This window comes from Orycteropus afer, unplaced genomic scaffold, assembly GCF_000298275.1.
Source record: "Orycteropus afer afer isolate SDZICR_OR568_19922 unplaced genomic scaffold, OryAfe1.0 scaffold00007, whole genome shotgun sequence".
Classification (NCBI taxonomy): domain Eukaryota; kingdom Metazoa; phylum Chordata; class Mammalia; order Tubulidentata; family Orycteropodidae; genus Orycteropus; species Orycteropus afer.
In genome coordinates, this window is record NW_006921594.1 from 16,206,567 (window position 1) to 16,220,627 (window position 14,061).

A 14,061-nucleotide genomic window follows, 5' to 3' on the forward strand; every position below is an offset into this window, starting at 1 on the left:
GCATACTGCCTAAGGCACTTGATGGCTAACCAGAAGGCTGGTGGTTCAAACCCACCAGCCACTCCGCAGAAGGAAGGTGGGGCAATCTACTTCTGTAGTGATACTGCCTCGGAAACCCAAGGAGGGGTCACTATGAGTCGGGTCCAACTCCACGGCACATAACAACAACAACAACATATGTGTATATATATGTATATGTGTGTATGTACATACACACATATGTATGTGTGTATATATATATATATGTGCTGGTAAAGGAATTAGGTGCTCAGTTTTTCATTCTGACCAAGTGAAGCATTATTCACCTAAAGCTGAGGTCCATGTTGAGTTGCTAAGTGTTATTTTTAAGTTCTGAAACTTCTTAAAGTTTCCCAATAAATAGAATTTCCAACTCTATTTTTTTTCTTTTTAACTTTAAGAACACGCTGAGACTCCTGCATAAACGCAACCTTAATGCATAGTCATGACCACCGAGATCAAACGGCTGTTGAGAGCCTTACAGTTCTAGATTTTACTTTTGAATTCTCCAGTGGCTTGCTCAAGTTGTTCTAAAGTGTCTACTCCCAAGTTAACAACCAATGGCCAAATGCCCTGATGGGAATTACTATGCTAATGAGTGCTCTAAAAAAGACAACTCTTGGAAAAGGTTGGTTAACTTATAGGGAGTCCTTGCAAAGAATTTTAAATCAAGGCAATAGGCCTTAGAATTGTCAAGGGGAACTGGCTTTTTCTTTGTAGGTAAAAGAGTTTTCCCTTCCACTGCCTGCATTCTGGCTGAATCCCTTTTCTTATTCTTTTTCAATCTTTATATTTTATCCTACATCCTCTAGCTTCTAAAATGTTATTCTACAAGTAGTCCAAAGGGAAAAACAACTCTGGACCTGACCCTAAAAAAAGGCCAAGTTCTAAAAAGCACAAGATGACAAGGCTGGAGCTCCCTCTAGAGCCCATCCTGCAGTTGATGGAGGGGTCTTCTATAAAGTGAACTATGGCTGGGCAGATCCTAGACCATTTCCCCATCCTAGCTCATCTTGCCAGAGTGCCTTTTCCATAGACTGAGAGGTTTGAAGGAATATGAACTACTCACTACGACCTATAGGACGCATTGGGAGATTGCCCAGCAATTCTCACACCATCTCCAGAAGGAAAGTGTCTGATAGAGCACGATTATTTCATAAATTCTCTTGTCAACATTAACCTTGGATAGTCACCCTTAAAAAAGGATTTGTTAATATGTACAGCAGAGAATATTCATTTGTTTATTGTTCAGTCCAGTGGTTTGGGCCGTAGTCATTGATGCCATCATAGCAAATTAATACTCTGATTTTATAATAAGCTGATGACTTCAAACCTGAAATGAAAACATTAATGGGAAGTAGTGTGGGATTTATAAAATTTTCTTTACAAAAGTTAGAGAAATACAAGGAATTAACATGCTAGTGAAAAACAGAGCAACATAATCTTTATTTTAGCATAAATCTAAAAATATTAAATCACTACTTTCTTTGTTTAAGAAGCCAAAATAAAAATTCACAGATATCATTTTGAGGAACCTAATTTTCAAGATATTATAGCCATCTTTTTAAAAGTACAGATAAAAATGCTACTTCTAATTTGTTCCTGTTACATGATGTTATTAGAGATTGAGAATATTCAATTTTCCTTTTGAAATATTTCTCTATCATTTAGAGAAATTAATAAAAATGCCTAAATGCTTAGGTCTTGACATAATCAAAAGACTGTCTGGTCCATGCAGTTATAAAAATATGGCTTCTTTTTTCAAGTTTTTTCAGATGAAATTGTAAAACAGTTCAAATTTATCTCCAAAATACATTCTTGTTGCTTAAAGTCATTACCCTAGGCAAAGAAAATGGAAAGGCTGGACCCTATTAACACAAAATTAAACTCTTAATCGAATATAGCATTTTGTTAGTAATGTACAAAATCCATTACATGAAATCACAATGGCATTTATATAACATTGTGTAGTTTATAAAAGGCATTCAAAATCATTATCTTTCTCGACCCTCTGAACAATCCTGTAAGGCTGATCTGGCGCGTATGAGTTGTGATTCTAAAACTATAAATTGTCCTTCATCTCTGTCTACTAAATTTGCTGACTACTAACCAGTCTTCCAGGCCTGTTCTCATTAGTAGTAATAGTAATCATAGCTATCACTTATTGAATGCCTACTAGATATTTGGTAAATTTCCTTTCTCAGTAAAGACAAGCAATACTTGGTCACATTTTTAATGTCCGTAACCATCACCTTTTATGTACCTGGAATAAAAGTTCCTAAGTGTTAGCAAAATAAAATCAAGAAAATGAAAGTCAATTGTAGTTAGATGACTTGTCCAAAGTCATCGGGTAATTAGTTGCCAAATCAAGATGCAAGTCTTCTGACCACACATCCAGTTCTACTTCCTTACCTTAGTGCCTCCAATAGCTATTTAGATCTATTATTAACTTCTCTGGAATTATGTCTGTTGTTCACCAATCCTGCCCACCATTACCACCCCTTCACCACTGCCATCATCAATAAGCAAACCTATTGAGGAAGTTTCTGCATTTGAGGTAGGGTAGAAATGGATGATACAGAGCCAGCAACACTGACATTATCCATATAAAGAACTCACAGTCTAAGATAATTGACAATGAGACCAGATGTGTAACCAATGAGACACTGTAGGAAAAGAGCCGCCCTTGGCTCTAGGCTAGGGAAATGAAAAGGAGGTGATGAGGAGTGCCCATCTCATCACACCTAAGTATGCTGCAAGAGAGGAGTTGGTAAAGGAGATCATTTCTTCCCTGAGAATAGCAGCTCCTTCCCTTCATGCTGACAGAGAACAGTAAAAATGCACATTGAAGACTTACACTAAATAAATGTACTTTAAGGTGGAAAGCAAATGAAAGTGGTAGGAACAGTACTTATACTGGTCTCAATTCTGCTAAGGTGTAATTTTGGCAAGACTCTTAATCTCGCTCAAACTTAGAAGCTATATAATGTAGGGATGATTTTGGTTCAAACCACTGACTAACTGTACGACCCTGAACAATTTTTTAAGCTTCAATTTCTTCATCTGAAAAATGGATATAATAATATTAACTTTACAAGATTTCTGTAAAGGTTAAAGATACTAAAGTTTTCAATGTCATGAGACAATGTATGAACTGCTGTATGGAAAATGAATTTGCTCTGTAAACTTTCACCCAAATCACAATAAAAATTTGAAAAAAAAAGATACTGAAGTTTTAGAAAATTGTAGTCGCTCAATAATTGGTATTTATATTACTATAATTTCTTTATCTAGAGAATGAAGAGACAGTATCAGACAAGTTTTAATATATTTCCAACTTCCAAAAAGCCTATGAGTCTATATACATTTGATACTGGGTTAAGTATATCTGTGTGTTTGTCTAGTAGATTGTGGCACAGACGTTAAACAAGTTGTTTTTCAATCTTTGGTTGGTCAGTGCAGTAAATTGCTTGATGTGGCCCTTCTAGTCATTGTCCTCCATTCTGTAATGTATTGTAAATCCCATTATCCATGCCTGTTTGGGGTGGTATGCTAGTTAAGGTCAGGTATCAACTTGGGTGGGCAGCTGGTAGTAGTCATTCCCTATAATGACTGGCAATTGACTCTGTGATGGGATTTGCCTTGAGCTGCTGATTGTTAAAGCCATCCACTTGAGTTATTTCTGTTGTGGCAACACAGGTGGAATGTATCTTGAGTCCTGCCTTGCTGGAGGGTATAATTCAAATCACCACCCTTAGGTTCTTTGAGGGTATACCCACGAATCTCCTTGGAAGATTCGCCCTCCTCTTGCTCGGTTTTGTGTCTTGGCCCATCCTCATCTCACCCCTGGATTTGGGACAGCAGCCAACATCTGATTTGCTGATCGAGGTTCATCAAACCCCGAGAATTGGGAGGATCCTCCAGACCTACTCATGGACCTGGGACTCGCCAGCCTGCCAGCCTCCACCACTACTAAGACGAACCCTTGGGTGTCTGTGAGTTCTGTGAGACATTACAGCGAAATAAAGAACCCTTGTTGTTGTTGTTGTTATGTGCCGTCGAGTCAAACCCGACTCATAGAGACCCCTCCTTGGGTTTCCGAGGCAGTATCACTATGGAAGTAGGATTGCCCAAACTTCCTTCCGAGGAGTGGCTGGTGGGTTTGAACCGCCAGCTGTCTGGTTAGCAGGCAAGTGTCTTAGCCACTATGCTATCAGAGCTCCCTAAGACTGGGGAAATTACTAGGAGGAGGAGGAGTTAATGTCTAAAATGATGGAGTGGGACGGTAGTTTGGACATTTGGACATTTAACCTCCGCCTCAGGGGACTGGCCTTGTGCTGATTTTCTGAGGGAAACTGTTCAAGCACTCAGTGAAATCACATCTGGAAAAATAATTCTAATTTAATCAGTCCACAATCTAATTAGGGTATTGTAGCCAAAAAAAAAAAAAAAAAATTCTAAATGGAGGTGAGCTAAGAGAGCCAAAGATGTCCCAAGTTTCTTAGATTAAGTCTATTTTACCTAATCTACCTTCTAATACAAAATTATCCATTAGTTGGTACAAGTGTTTCACAATATTCCAAAGAAGAGAATTACTTTTCCAAATACTTTCTCTCTTCTGTGGAATAGTGGCTTCCAAACTTTTTGACTATAGCACACAGTAATGCATCTTACATTGCAAACTAGCCCCCTCATATATTAAGCGTGTAAATATTTTAAGAAATATCGGTATTGCATTCTTATTTTCTATTCTACGTTAACCCATGTTATAATGCTGATCTTTATCTACTAATTTGATATCATGACACTTTAAGGGATCACCAACCATGGCTTGAAAAACACTGTAATATAGCATTCCTTGCTCTATGAAAGTATAACACGCTAACTAGTATGGATATTCAGCTAATATTGGCTTCACATAGATTAATCTAGCTTATAACTATAAATGTTCTTAAAATGTTCTATAAACATATTTACCCTAAATACTCACTATGACTTCCCTTTCTCCCCTCAAGTCATTAGAGAAATCAATTTAGCCTTATGATCTCTAACTAGATTTTTAAAGAGAAACTATAGCAACAATTTTTATTGAATTTCCTAATAACCTTTTCTTTCTCAGGTTGGCTTATTTCAATCTTTCTCCACATTTCCCTGTGCCATTAAAAATAATAATAAAATTCAATAGTCTCCCTCTGAATAGCTCGGAGGGGCATGGAGCCACAATGTTTCTTTCTCGGTAACCAGGATTTGCACACAGCTCGACATAGTAATGAACACGTTTGCCCTGTATCAGTCATGTCTAAGCCATCAATGACAGCAAATTCAACAGGTTTTTGATGTTATCAAATTCCACAGGCTTTTCAACCTTGAGTTCCATCATGTGTTTTCAATTCATACTTCATTATTTTTAGTGTCTCTCTTCTATGGCCCTGTCATTTTTCACAGCTGCATCTGTTTGCCGATGTTTCAAATATTAAGTCTTCTGTCAGATGATGATACAAATTTCCCATTTTTATTTTGCAGCTCACTCTTGATCTTCCCTGAAAACAACTAAGACCTATGCAGAGCACCCCCCAGACTATTTCCAAAAGGAGTCCAGACACTTAAGTAAATGGATCCATGATGCATTCGGTACTGAAGCTAAGGCTGCATTCCCTTCAAACTCCTGTCTTCTGTTGTTTTTTTAATAAAGCAAAGATCGTGGAGAACTCTTTTAATGAGTTCAGTTCTATGTGTCTGCTTCTGAGTTAAGGCCTCTTTTCGGATCCATGACTATTTATCTTCATTTCTACTACCTTTCACTACTCTTCCACTAGCCCTTTCCTTGGTAAGTCATAATCTCACAATTTCATGTATTTAGAAAACTAATTTCATTCAACCCATCATTTAAGATCTTGTTCCCTGTTGAGCACACCTAAACAGTCCTCATCCTGTTCCAGAATTGGTGTCATTAGGCTAGCAAAGATGGTAGAACCCAGGTATGCAAGGCCAATTCTGGCAATTCCATGCCAGCAAGTTCTATATCAGAAAGGTTTGCTTACTTTCATTCTGCCTGTTGGTAGTCAGATGTAGTTCATGTCTATACTGGTCAACAAACTATCTTCCTCTTACAAGTTGCTCATTTTCATGTTTTATTTTAGGACAAAAGATGAGAGCTGTGTTCAAGATTACAGTTAGACAATTTCAACGATGAGTTGTATCATGACCCTATGCAGTGGGAGTTTCATAGAGTAGTCACAACTGTGAGAGCTCCATGAGATTAATTGTGTGAACACTTGGGATACTGAGGGATGTTGTTTTAGTTTTGTGTATTTCAAAACGCTCCAATGACTTTTCCTAACAGCATTAAGTCATAGAATAAATTATCTACCATTTGCCACAATGAACTCTTATTTTTTGTCATTATTAGTATCTTCTTGTTATTACTAAGGATAAAGGTCAGCTCCATGGTCTTTCCTCATTTCAAATAAAAAATCCCAGCTGATTCATTATGATAAGGAAAGCTTCACATTAATTAAAGCTGGTGTGACCCTCAAAAGTTCTAAAATATTATGGAAATTACACTTCAAAACTCTCCCACTTATCATGCTATTAAGCCCCCAAATTAGAATTCTCCAGGAGCATTTCTGCTTCACGCTGGTGTGATCTGAAGTTCTCTCCACTCCTTTCCTTGTAGTTATCTTCTCACACCACACACTGAAGTGCACTGAGCCACAGACTGCAACTCTAGCTCCATGCTCTCCTGTTTCTTTTGTCATTTAAAATTTTGCTCACTTTGAAAGATTTCTAAGGTTTGTGAGTAAAATGTAAATATATTGGCCAGGCCATCTGGCCTCCCCTTCTCAGGCCACAGAATCATGCCAAACAAAACACCAGTGCTTAAATATCTGCTTCCACGGTAAGCATCTGACACCACGTTCTGGTGAGGTGTGTGTTTATTAATTATTCATTTATGGAACGATTTGAACACTTTGCGAACATTTGTTAACATTTTTTAACAATGGATAAAAAGCTGTCAAGTGTGCAGCTTGCACCAAGAGGAGGTGGGGAAAAGGCCTTACAACCCGGAATATGCCTTATGGGTTGTACGGGGCCTGCGATTTTTCACAGATGTTCATTTAAAATCTCACTGCTATAAAAATAGTTTGTTTTGACAATTACATTAATATATTTTCTAACATCTCTTCAATTGTCACATTCCTTGTCATACTACATAAAAGCAAAAAAAAAAAAAAAAAGTTCCTAAATTCTCATTTCAAATTGCTTTCTTGTAAGTTTGGCTTGGAAATAAAAAAAATTTTTTAAGTAGAATACATTGTCAGAAAATGAAAACTGCCCCGACTAGCCATGCACAATCTTCCCGCAGCATCCAGGAGAGTGTTTGAAATGAATTCTTTGGGGTCTTCCCATACTTCTGAATTTAAGATGGATTACCAGTTATTGGAGAAGTTCTGGTGGCTCAATGGTTAGAGCATTTGGCTGGTAACCAAAAAGTCGGTGGTTTGAACCCACTGACTGCACTGTGGGAAAGATGAAGCAGTCTGCTTTTATAGATTTATAGCCTTGGATACACTACAGAGCAGTTCTCCTCTGTCCTATAGGGTTATTATAGGATCACAATGAATCAGAACCAACTCGATGGCAGTGGGTTTGGTTGGGTTTGACCAGCTATTGGATAGGAGCCCTGGCGGCACAGTGATTAAGACCTCAGCTGTTACTATGTAGATAGTGTGAACCCACCAGCTGCTCTGTGGGAGAAAGACGTGGCAGTCTGCTCCCATAAAGACTGTAGCTTTGGAAACCCTGTAGGACAACTCTACTCTGTCCTATAGGGTCACTGTGAGTTACAATCAACTTGACCACAATGGGTCTGTTTTTTTATTTTTAACAGCTATTGGAGACAAGAGCCCTCCTTCTCACACTGTTTAGCACTAGCCCAATAGTAAGGATTGGTGACTGTCCTGAATACCGAGGCTGCTCTTGAGTAAATCATCACCTCGCACCCTCCTCAGAGTACTTCCTTCTGAGCTCTGCACATGCGCCCTGTCACATTCCCTGGCAGCTCCAAGAAGAGCACATCTGCCCTGATGCCCAGTAAAAAGAGATAAGAAGGTCTGGAAAACACATCCTCCTCTTCTTCTGTCCTTATCACTCCTAAAGGGTTGGAAACCAAAACTGGATCATGTTCCCCCTCTGCATGGAAGTTGGCCTGACTTCATGACTCCTATATGTATCAAACCTTTCTTTTCAATGATGGATTCTTTTTTGAGAAGCCAAACACTGAAGGAAAAGTTAGTGAATCCTAAGATATAATTGATCATCCCCCAGTGTTGTAATAAAGATCATTACCTATGTGTTGGAAAAAGTCTCCACTTAGGAAAAAAACTCACCACAAATTAAGCTGTCAAGTCACAACCGCTGCCAGCAAATAATATGAATTTCTTTTAGTGTGGTTACTGCCAACACCACAAACCACTAAGAAAAATAAACATCATGCCTTTCAAAGTATAGGGAATTCCTTTTCACCATGGCATGTAGGACTTTTTAAATCACTCTTTTCATCCTTCTATTTTTTTTTCATTCATTCACTCTACAAAAACTTATCTAATGCCTACTACGTGCAAGATGTACTCATATGACTGCGTGCCGTGATATAGCAAGAACAGCAACCACAGCTAACACTCAGAAAGTGCTTATTTACTGTACCAGGCACTTTTCTAAGTTTATACATTAGTTCATTTAATCCTTACACCATCTCTTGAAACCAAATCCACTGCCATTGAGTCGATTCTGACTCATAGTGACCCCCATAGGGTTTCTAAGGCTGTAAATCTTTACAGAAGCAGACTATCCATGGTGCGGCTTTTGGTTAGCAGCCCAATGCCTTAACCACAGTGCCACCAGAGCTCCTTAATCTCCTGAAGTAGGTATAATTATATCCCCACTTTGCAAATGAGCAACTGCAATACAGAGAAATTCCCCAGGTCGCATGGTCAGGGATGTCAGAACCAGGCTTCAAACATGTATCTTTTGGCCACAGTGTCCATGGTCTTGACCTTTATGCCAATATGAACAAAAACAGACATAGTTTCATGTAACTCCCAGTGTACTAGAGAAGAAGGCATTAAATACACACACACACACACACACATCTAATTTCCAAGATGAGCACCATAAGGAAGGAGGAGCAGGGTACCATGAGACAGGGTGGCATAACATGGCAAAGGCTCCTCTCACAGACTAGGAAATGCACTGATTAGCTCTGGTGATTCTCATCTCACCTAAATGACAAAGCTGTAGAATGTAAGAAGGCACTGCAGCCTGAAAATAGCTGGGGAGAACTGAGGCTGAAAGCTAGGAGTGTTACCATGTTGGTGGCCTTCTTTTCAGTGCACCTGGCATTACAGGAAGGGATGAGAAACTCTGAGAAGCACAAATCCTCCTTTCTCCTGTCCTTCTATGCCCTGATTTAGGAAATTCCAGCTGGATCAGGTGTCCTTCTTCACAGATGAAGGCAATTGATCACTCTTATATGTTACCCTCAACCAAGAAACCCATGATGGGTGTCCACAAACCTTTAAATTCCACATAGATACTTCAGCTTATTGAAAAATAAAAGATTTCTTGGGTGTATAATGGTTGAAAGGATACAATTCAAAGTATACTTATAGTCAGAAAAACAAACATACAAAACAAAATAAACTTCTATAGGATTTGGCCCTTGGTAGACTTGGAAACAGAAAAAAATACTGATTTAAAGTACAAAAAAACAGAAACAGAGAATCAAGTTCCCAGAGTGACAAAATTCCCTTTCCATCTGATTTTTTTAAAAGTCTGGATTTAACAGCTTGCTTGACCAATTATAGGTAGACCTCTTTCCTTTTATTGTTAGAGAAATCACACAGAAAGAAGAAAAGCAGTTGTTTCTTTGTAGCTTTGGGAAATTTTGCACTTCTGATTGCTATTATTTATATGTATTATTTTTGTCTTTAGTCTTTGTATTAGTCACAGTCCATAAGTATAGGATTACATCCAGAAGTAGTGTGACATATTAGCTTCTAATGCTGTGTTTCCTGGTTTCACCCTACTAAGACTGTAATGATTTAGAGGGGAGAGGGAGAGGGCAAGGTGTTCACAGTAGCTCCAATAATTATATGTTTGCCATCTAGCTAGAAGAGCAACATCATTTTCAAGTCCAATAAATTAAGCACTTTTTCTGGTTCACTGTTAAAAGAATCATTCTTGATGGTGTATTGCCATGGGAAATTTCCTGCTCCCTCATCTTAGTGTGTTATTTCATACAGGATTTTACATTCTACTTGCCTGTGGTTTATGATGTTACTATGTTAAAATGCTTAGATAATCAAATACACAAGTTAATCATTTGACTCCCTCTGATAGCATAGTGCCTAAGGCACTTGACTGCTAACCAGAAGGCTGGCGGTTCAAACCCACCAGCCACTCCTCAGAAGGATGGTTGGGCAATCTACTTCCGTAGCGATACTGCCTCGGAAACCCAAGGAGGGGTTGCTATGAGTCGGGTCCAACTCGATGGCAAATAACAACAACAACAAGCAAATGATAGAGTCTCATCTTCCATATTTAGCAAACTACAGTTAAGACGAGTCTACACATGGTTAAACTACAAGTATGAAAAGCTGTTAAACATCAAAAAGAAATAGTCTAAAGTTGAGAAACTGAATTTTCAAAGTAACTTACAGTACATTATGTCAAAGTTCTTGTTCATGTCACAGACTTAAAAAAAAAAAGCTAGAAAAGCATGTTAAATGTGGACACTTTTCAGAAATATCCTCTATATACCATTCTTTAAAAATCTGTGAATATAATCAACTTTGATTCTGATCTGTTATTAATTCTTCTTTTATTAATATACCTATGGTTTATCTAGAAGTTTATCTAGAAGTCAAATACCAAATTAATTACATATAATGGTTTAAAAAGTATGCCTACAACTTAAGGATTTACACTTCTCCAAAAATTAAGTAAATATTTATACATCTATTTAGTACAAAGGCTATTATCACATACTATACTGGGACATAAAATAGAGGATAATATGTTTATGTCAAAATTCGGAAACTGACATATTTAACCAAGATTTTTTTTTTTAATTTAAGGAATTTTTGTGTGTTCTACTCCAGGAAGAGGAAATAATAAAATATTGTAATAATTGCAATTTGTATCAACTCTAAAGCTGGTAATTTTTCCCAAAGATAGTTTTCTCTCTTTCCTTTTTTTTTTTTTTTTAAATAGAAAACTTAGGTTGAGAGTACCAACCAAACACATTGTCACTGAGCGGATTCCAACTCACAGCGACCCTTTAGGATAGAAGAGAACTGCTCTATAGGAGTTCCAAGGCTGTAAATCTTTACGGCAGCAGACTGCCACAGGTGTTCGAACCGCTGACTGTTAGGTTAGCAGCCAAGCACTTAACCATTGTGCCATCATGGATACTGTTTAGAGTACAAAGCCTCATTAAAAACTGAACTATTTAAGAATATGTTGTTGAGAAATCACCTGCAAATTACTTGCAGCCTTTTGAAAAACAATCTAATTTGAATCACCAGTCTAAATAGGTCATTTAACTTAGAAAAATTAAAATTAGCTGTGGAGGGTCAATTCTTTTTCTAAAACATCTCCATCCTGCATGTCCTGTTCTCTTCAAAGTCAAATCAAGGCTAGGAGTCAAGAAAACCATGATACATGAATTTATTTCAAATCTCGAAGTCATTCTTCTTTTGAAACAGATATAGATATTAATATTATCTATAAAAAAAGAGGGGAGGCAGTGAAGTTGGAAGTGGAAAGAGAGAAGAAAAAGCAGAACTCTTAGCTTTCTGGAGGATAACAGGCTGTGTGAGAGTAGTAGGTTTCTACTCATGTTCACTCCTTACCTTTAACATACACACTTTCACAGTGTTTGCAAATCAAAATCAGCCAACACTTCCTTAATTTGAGCAAATTACTTCCACACAAGTTTAGTCTCACACAGGCTTCTCTTATATCAAACTAGCCATATTAGATGATACATCTTAACACTGTCCTCCCAGCACCTTTAAGAATTTAATCATCCTATAACACGCTGATAAACTCAAAGATTAAATCTCTATTCCCCAGAAACCCTTCCCAGGCACAAGATAAACTACATCTTGAAGCTAAAGCCTTTTAAAAATCAGAATAAAATAAAACACAAATGAGAAAGTTTGTCTGAAAAATTCTATACCCCTTTCTCCATAACCACGCCACCCACAAAATCAAACAGACCCAACAACGTTGAAACAGGAAGATGTCAAGGTTTCAAGGACATGATCTGCCTTTAGAAGGGAGGCATCCAAAGGGGCTGGCAGAGGGGGAATCAGCACTGAGCCAGATAGAGAAAGGAGCCAGTTTTGTTTCCAGAACTCTTTAAAGCCACCAGGAAATCACCCCAATCCCTTTTCTGGGTTAAAAGTAACTTTGCTGCTCAGAAAAAGTACTTCCATGTACCTGTTTTCTCCAGCTAACCACAATCTATAGTCCACAGCTAAAGAAAATAGGCTTTCCTCCCTGCCCACCTTCCTATAGTCATTTCCCCAAAATGAGATCTCGTGAACTCTGATTCCCTCAAGTCTGTTCTCTGTTAAAGGGTGAAATGGGAGACACCTTTGCTCTGACGAGGAAGCAAACTGAAGGCTTGACACTGGGGAAATGCTAAGGAACATTCTAGGATTTACTCGTCTCCAGATGAACGATAAAATGTTTATAACTGCCCGGGACTGGGAGAAACAATTCCACAACAGCCCCTCTGTCAAACCACCCTCCTTAAGCAATGACAGCAAGAGTGTGAGCGAGGGGCAGGGCAAGCGGACTACTCCTTCCAGTACCTCTCCAAATCCGCTTTAGCCTGGCTATGCAGCTCTTACTTAGTTCCTCAGCTGCCCCCCACCGCAGCCCCTCACCTCTCCAAGCGGCCACTCCCCGCGCCCCAAAACTCCGCATCTTTAGTTCCAAGAGAACTTGGCCCAGCAACCACCCTGCCTCCCGCGAGTCCCTCTGGCTGGCGTCCCCCACACTTGTGAGGTTCACGAACGCCCCGGGACCAGGAACCAGTGCTGGGGCTGGGGAAGCCCCGCGGTCCCGGCCGCCCAGGGCTCCCGCCCCCCACACCCGTAAGCGTGAGCGGATTAAGTTGCCCGGCGCCCAGCCGCACGCTTAGCCCCAGTCCCTCCCACTCCGGCTCCTCCAGGGCTTGGGCGCCCCGGGTCCCCCGCCTTCGCGGAGGTGAGCGCGCACTCACCGGAGGTGAGCTGCATCCAGGCACAGATCTTGTACACGGTGGCCGTGTTGCAGAAGAAGAAGAGGGTAAAGCAGACGATGCAGGCGATGATGAGCATCATGGAGAGGCCGATGAAGAAGGAGGCGGCTTTGAAGGCGCCCGAGGGCAGCGTGGAGAAGTCCGTGAAGCTGCCCCTGCAGGTCAGCTCCCGGGAGAAGCCGTTGCCTATGCAGTAGTGGAAGAGCCCGAAATAGCCGGCTTGCGGGGTGTCCACGCCGTCGCCGATCCAGTACGGCTGGATGAAGCACACCACGTTCACGATGGCAAAGCAGATGGTGAAGATGGCCCAGAGCACGCCGATGGCCCGCGAGTTCCGCACATAGTTGGTGTGGTACAGCTTGGCAGCTTCCTGAGCCGGGAGCATCGCGGCGGCAGCGGCAGCGGCTCCGGGCATTCTCCCCCTCCTCCTCCTCGTCCTCCTCCTCCCCCCGCCTCGCGGCGCACAGGAGACACACTCGCGGAGCCGCGCGCGCCGCGAGTCCCCTGCCTCCGCCTCAGCCCAGCAGCGCCAGTTTCAGAGTCTGCATCCTCGCTCCCGGAAGGAGGGCGGGGGAGCGCGGAGCACCCCTCCGGCTCGCCTGGCCCAGCCTCCCGGCCCCCCTCCCTCCTTCCCTCCAGGTCCCGGCTCTAGCCCTCCGCACCGCGCTCCACTCCTCTTCCCGCCGCCGCCTCTGCTGCAGCTGCTGCTGCAACTGAAGGCGGCAAAA

General features: G+C 40.5%; 1 protein-coding gene across 1 annotated transcript in view; it reads right to left on the reverse strand.

The window, feature by feature from the left end:
- LHFPL3 (LHFPL tetraspan subfamily member 3) overlaps nt 1–13,748 on the reverse strand; it is a 458,430-nt gene extending 444,682 nt beyond the window's left edge. The window contains exon 1 of the mRNA XM_007945176.1: nt 13,316–13,748. Coding sequence (XP_007943367.1) covers nt 13,316–13,748 — 433 coding nt within the window. The remainder of the gene's footprint in view (nt 1–13,315) is intronic.
- Nucleotides 13,749–14,061: the final 313 nt, after the last annotated feature.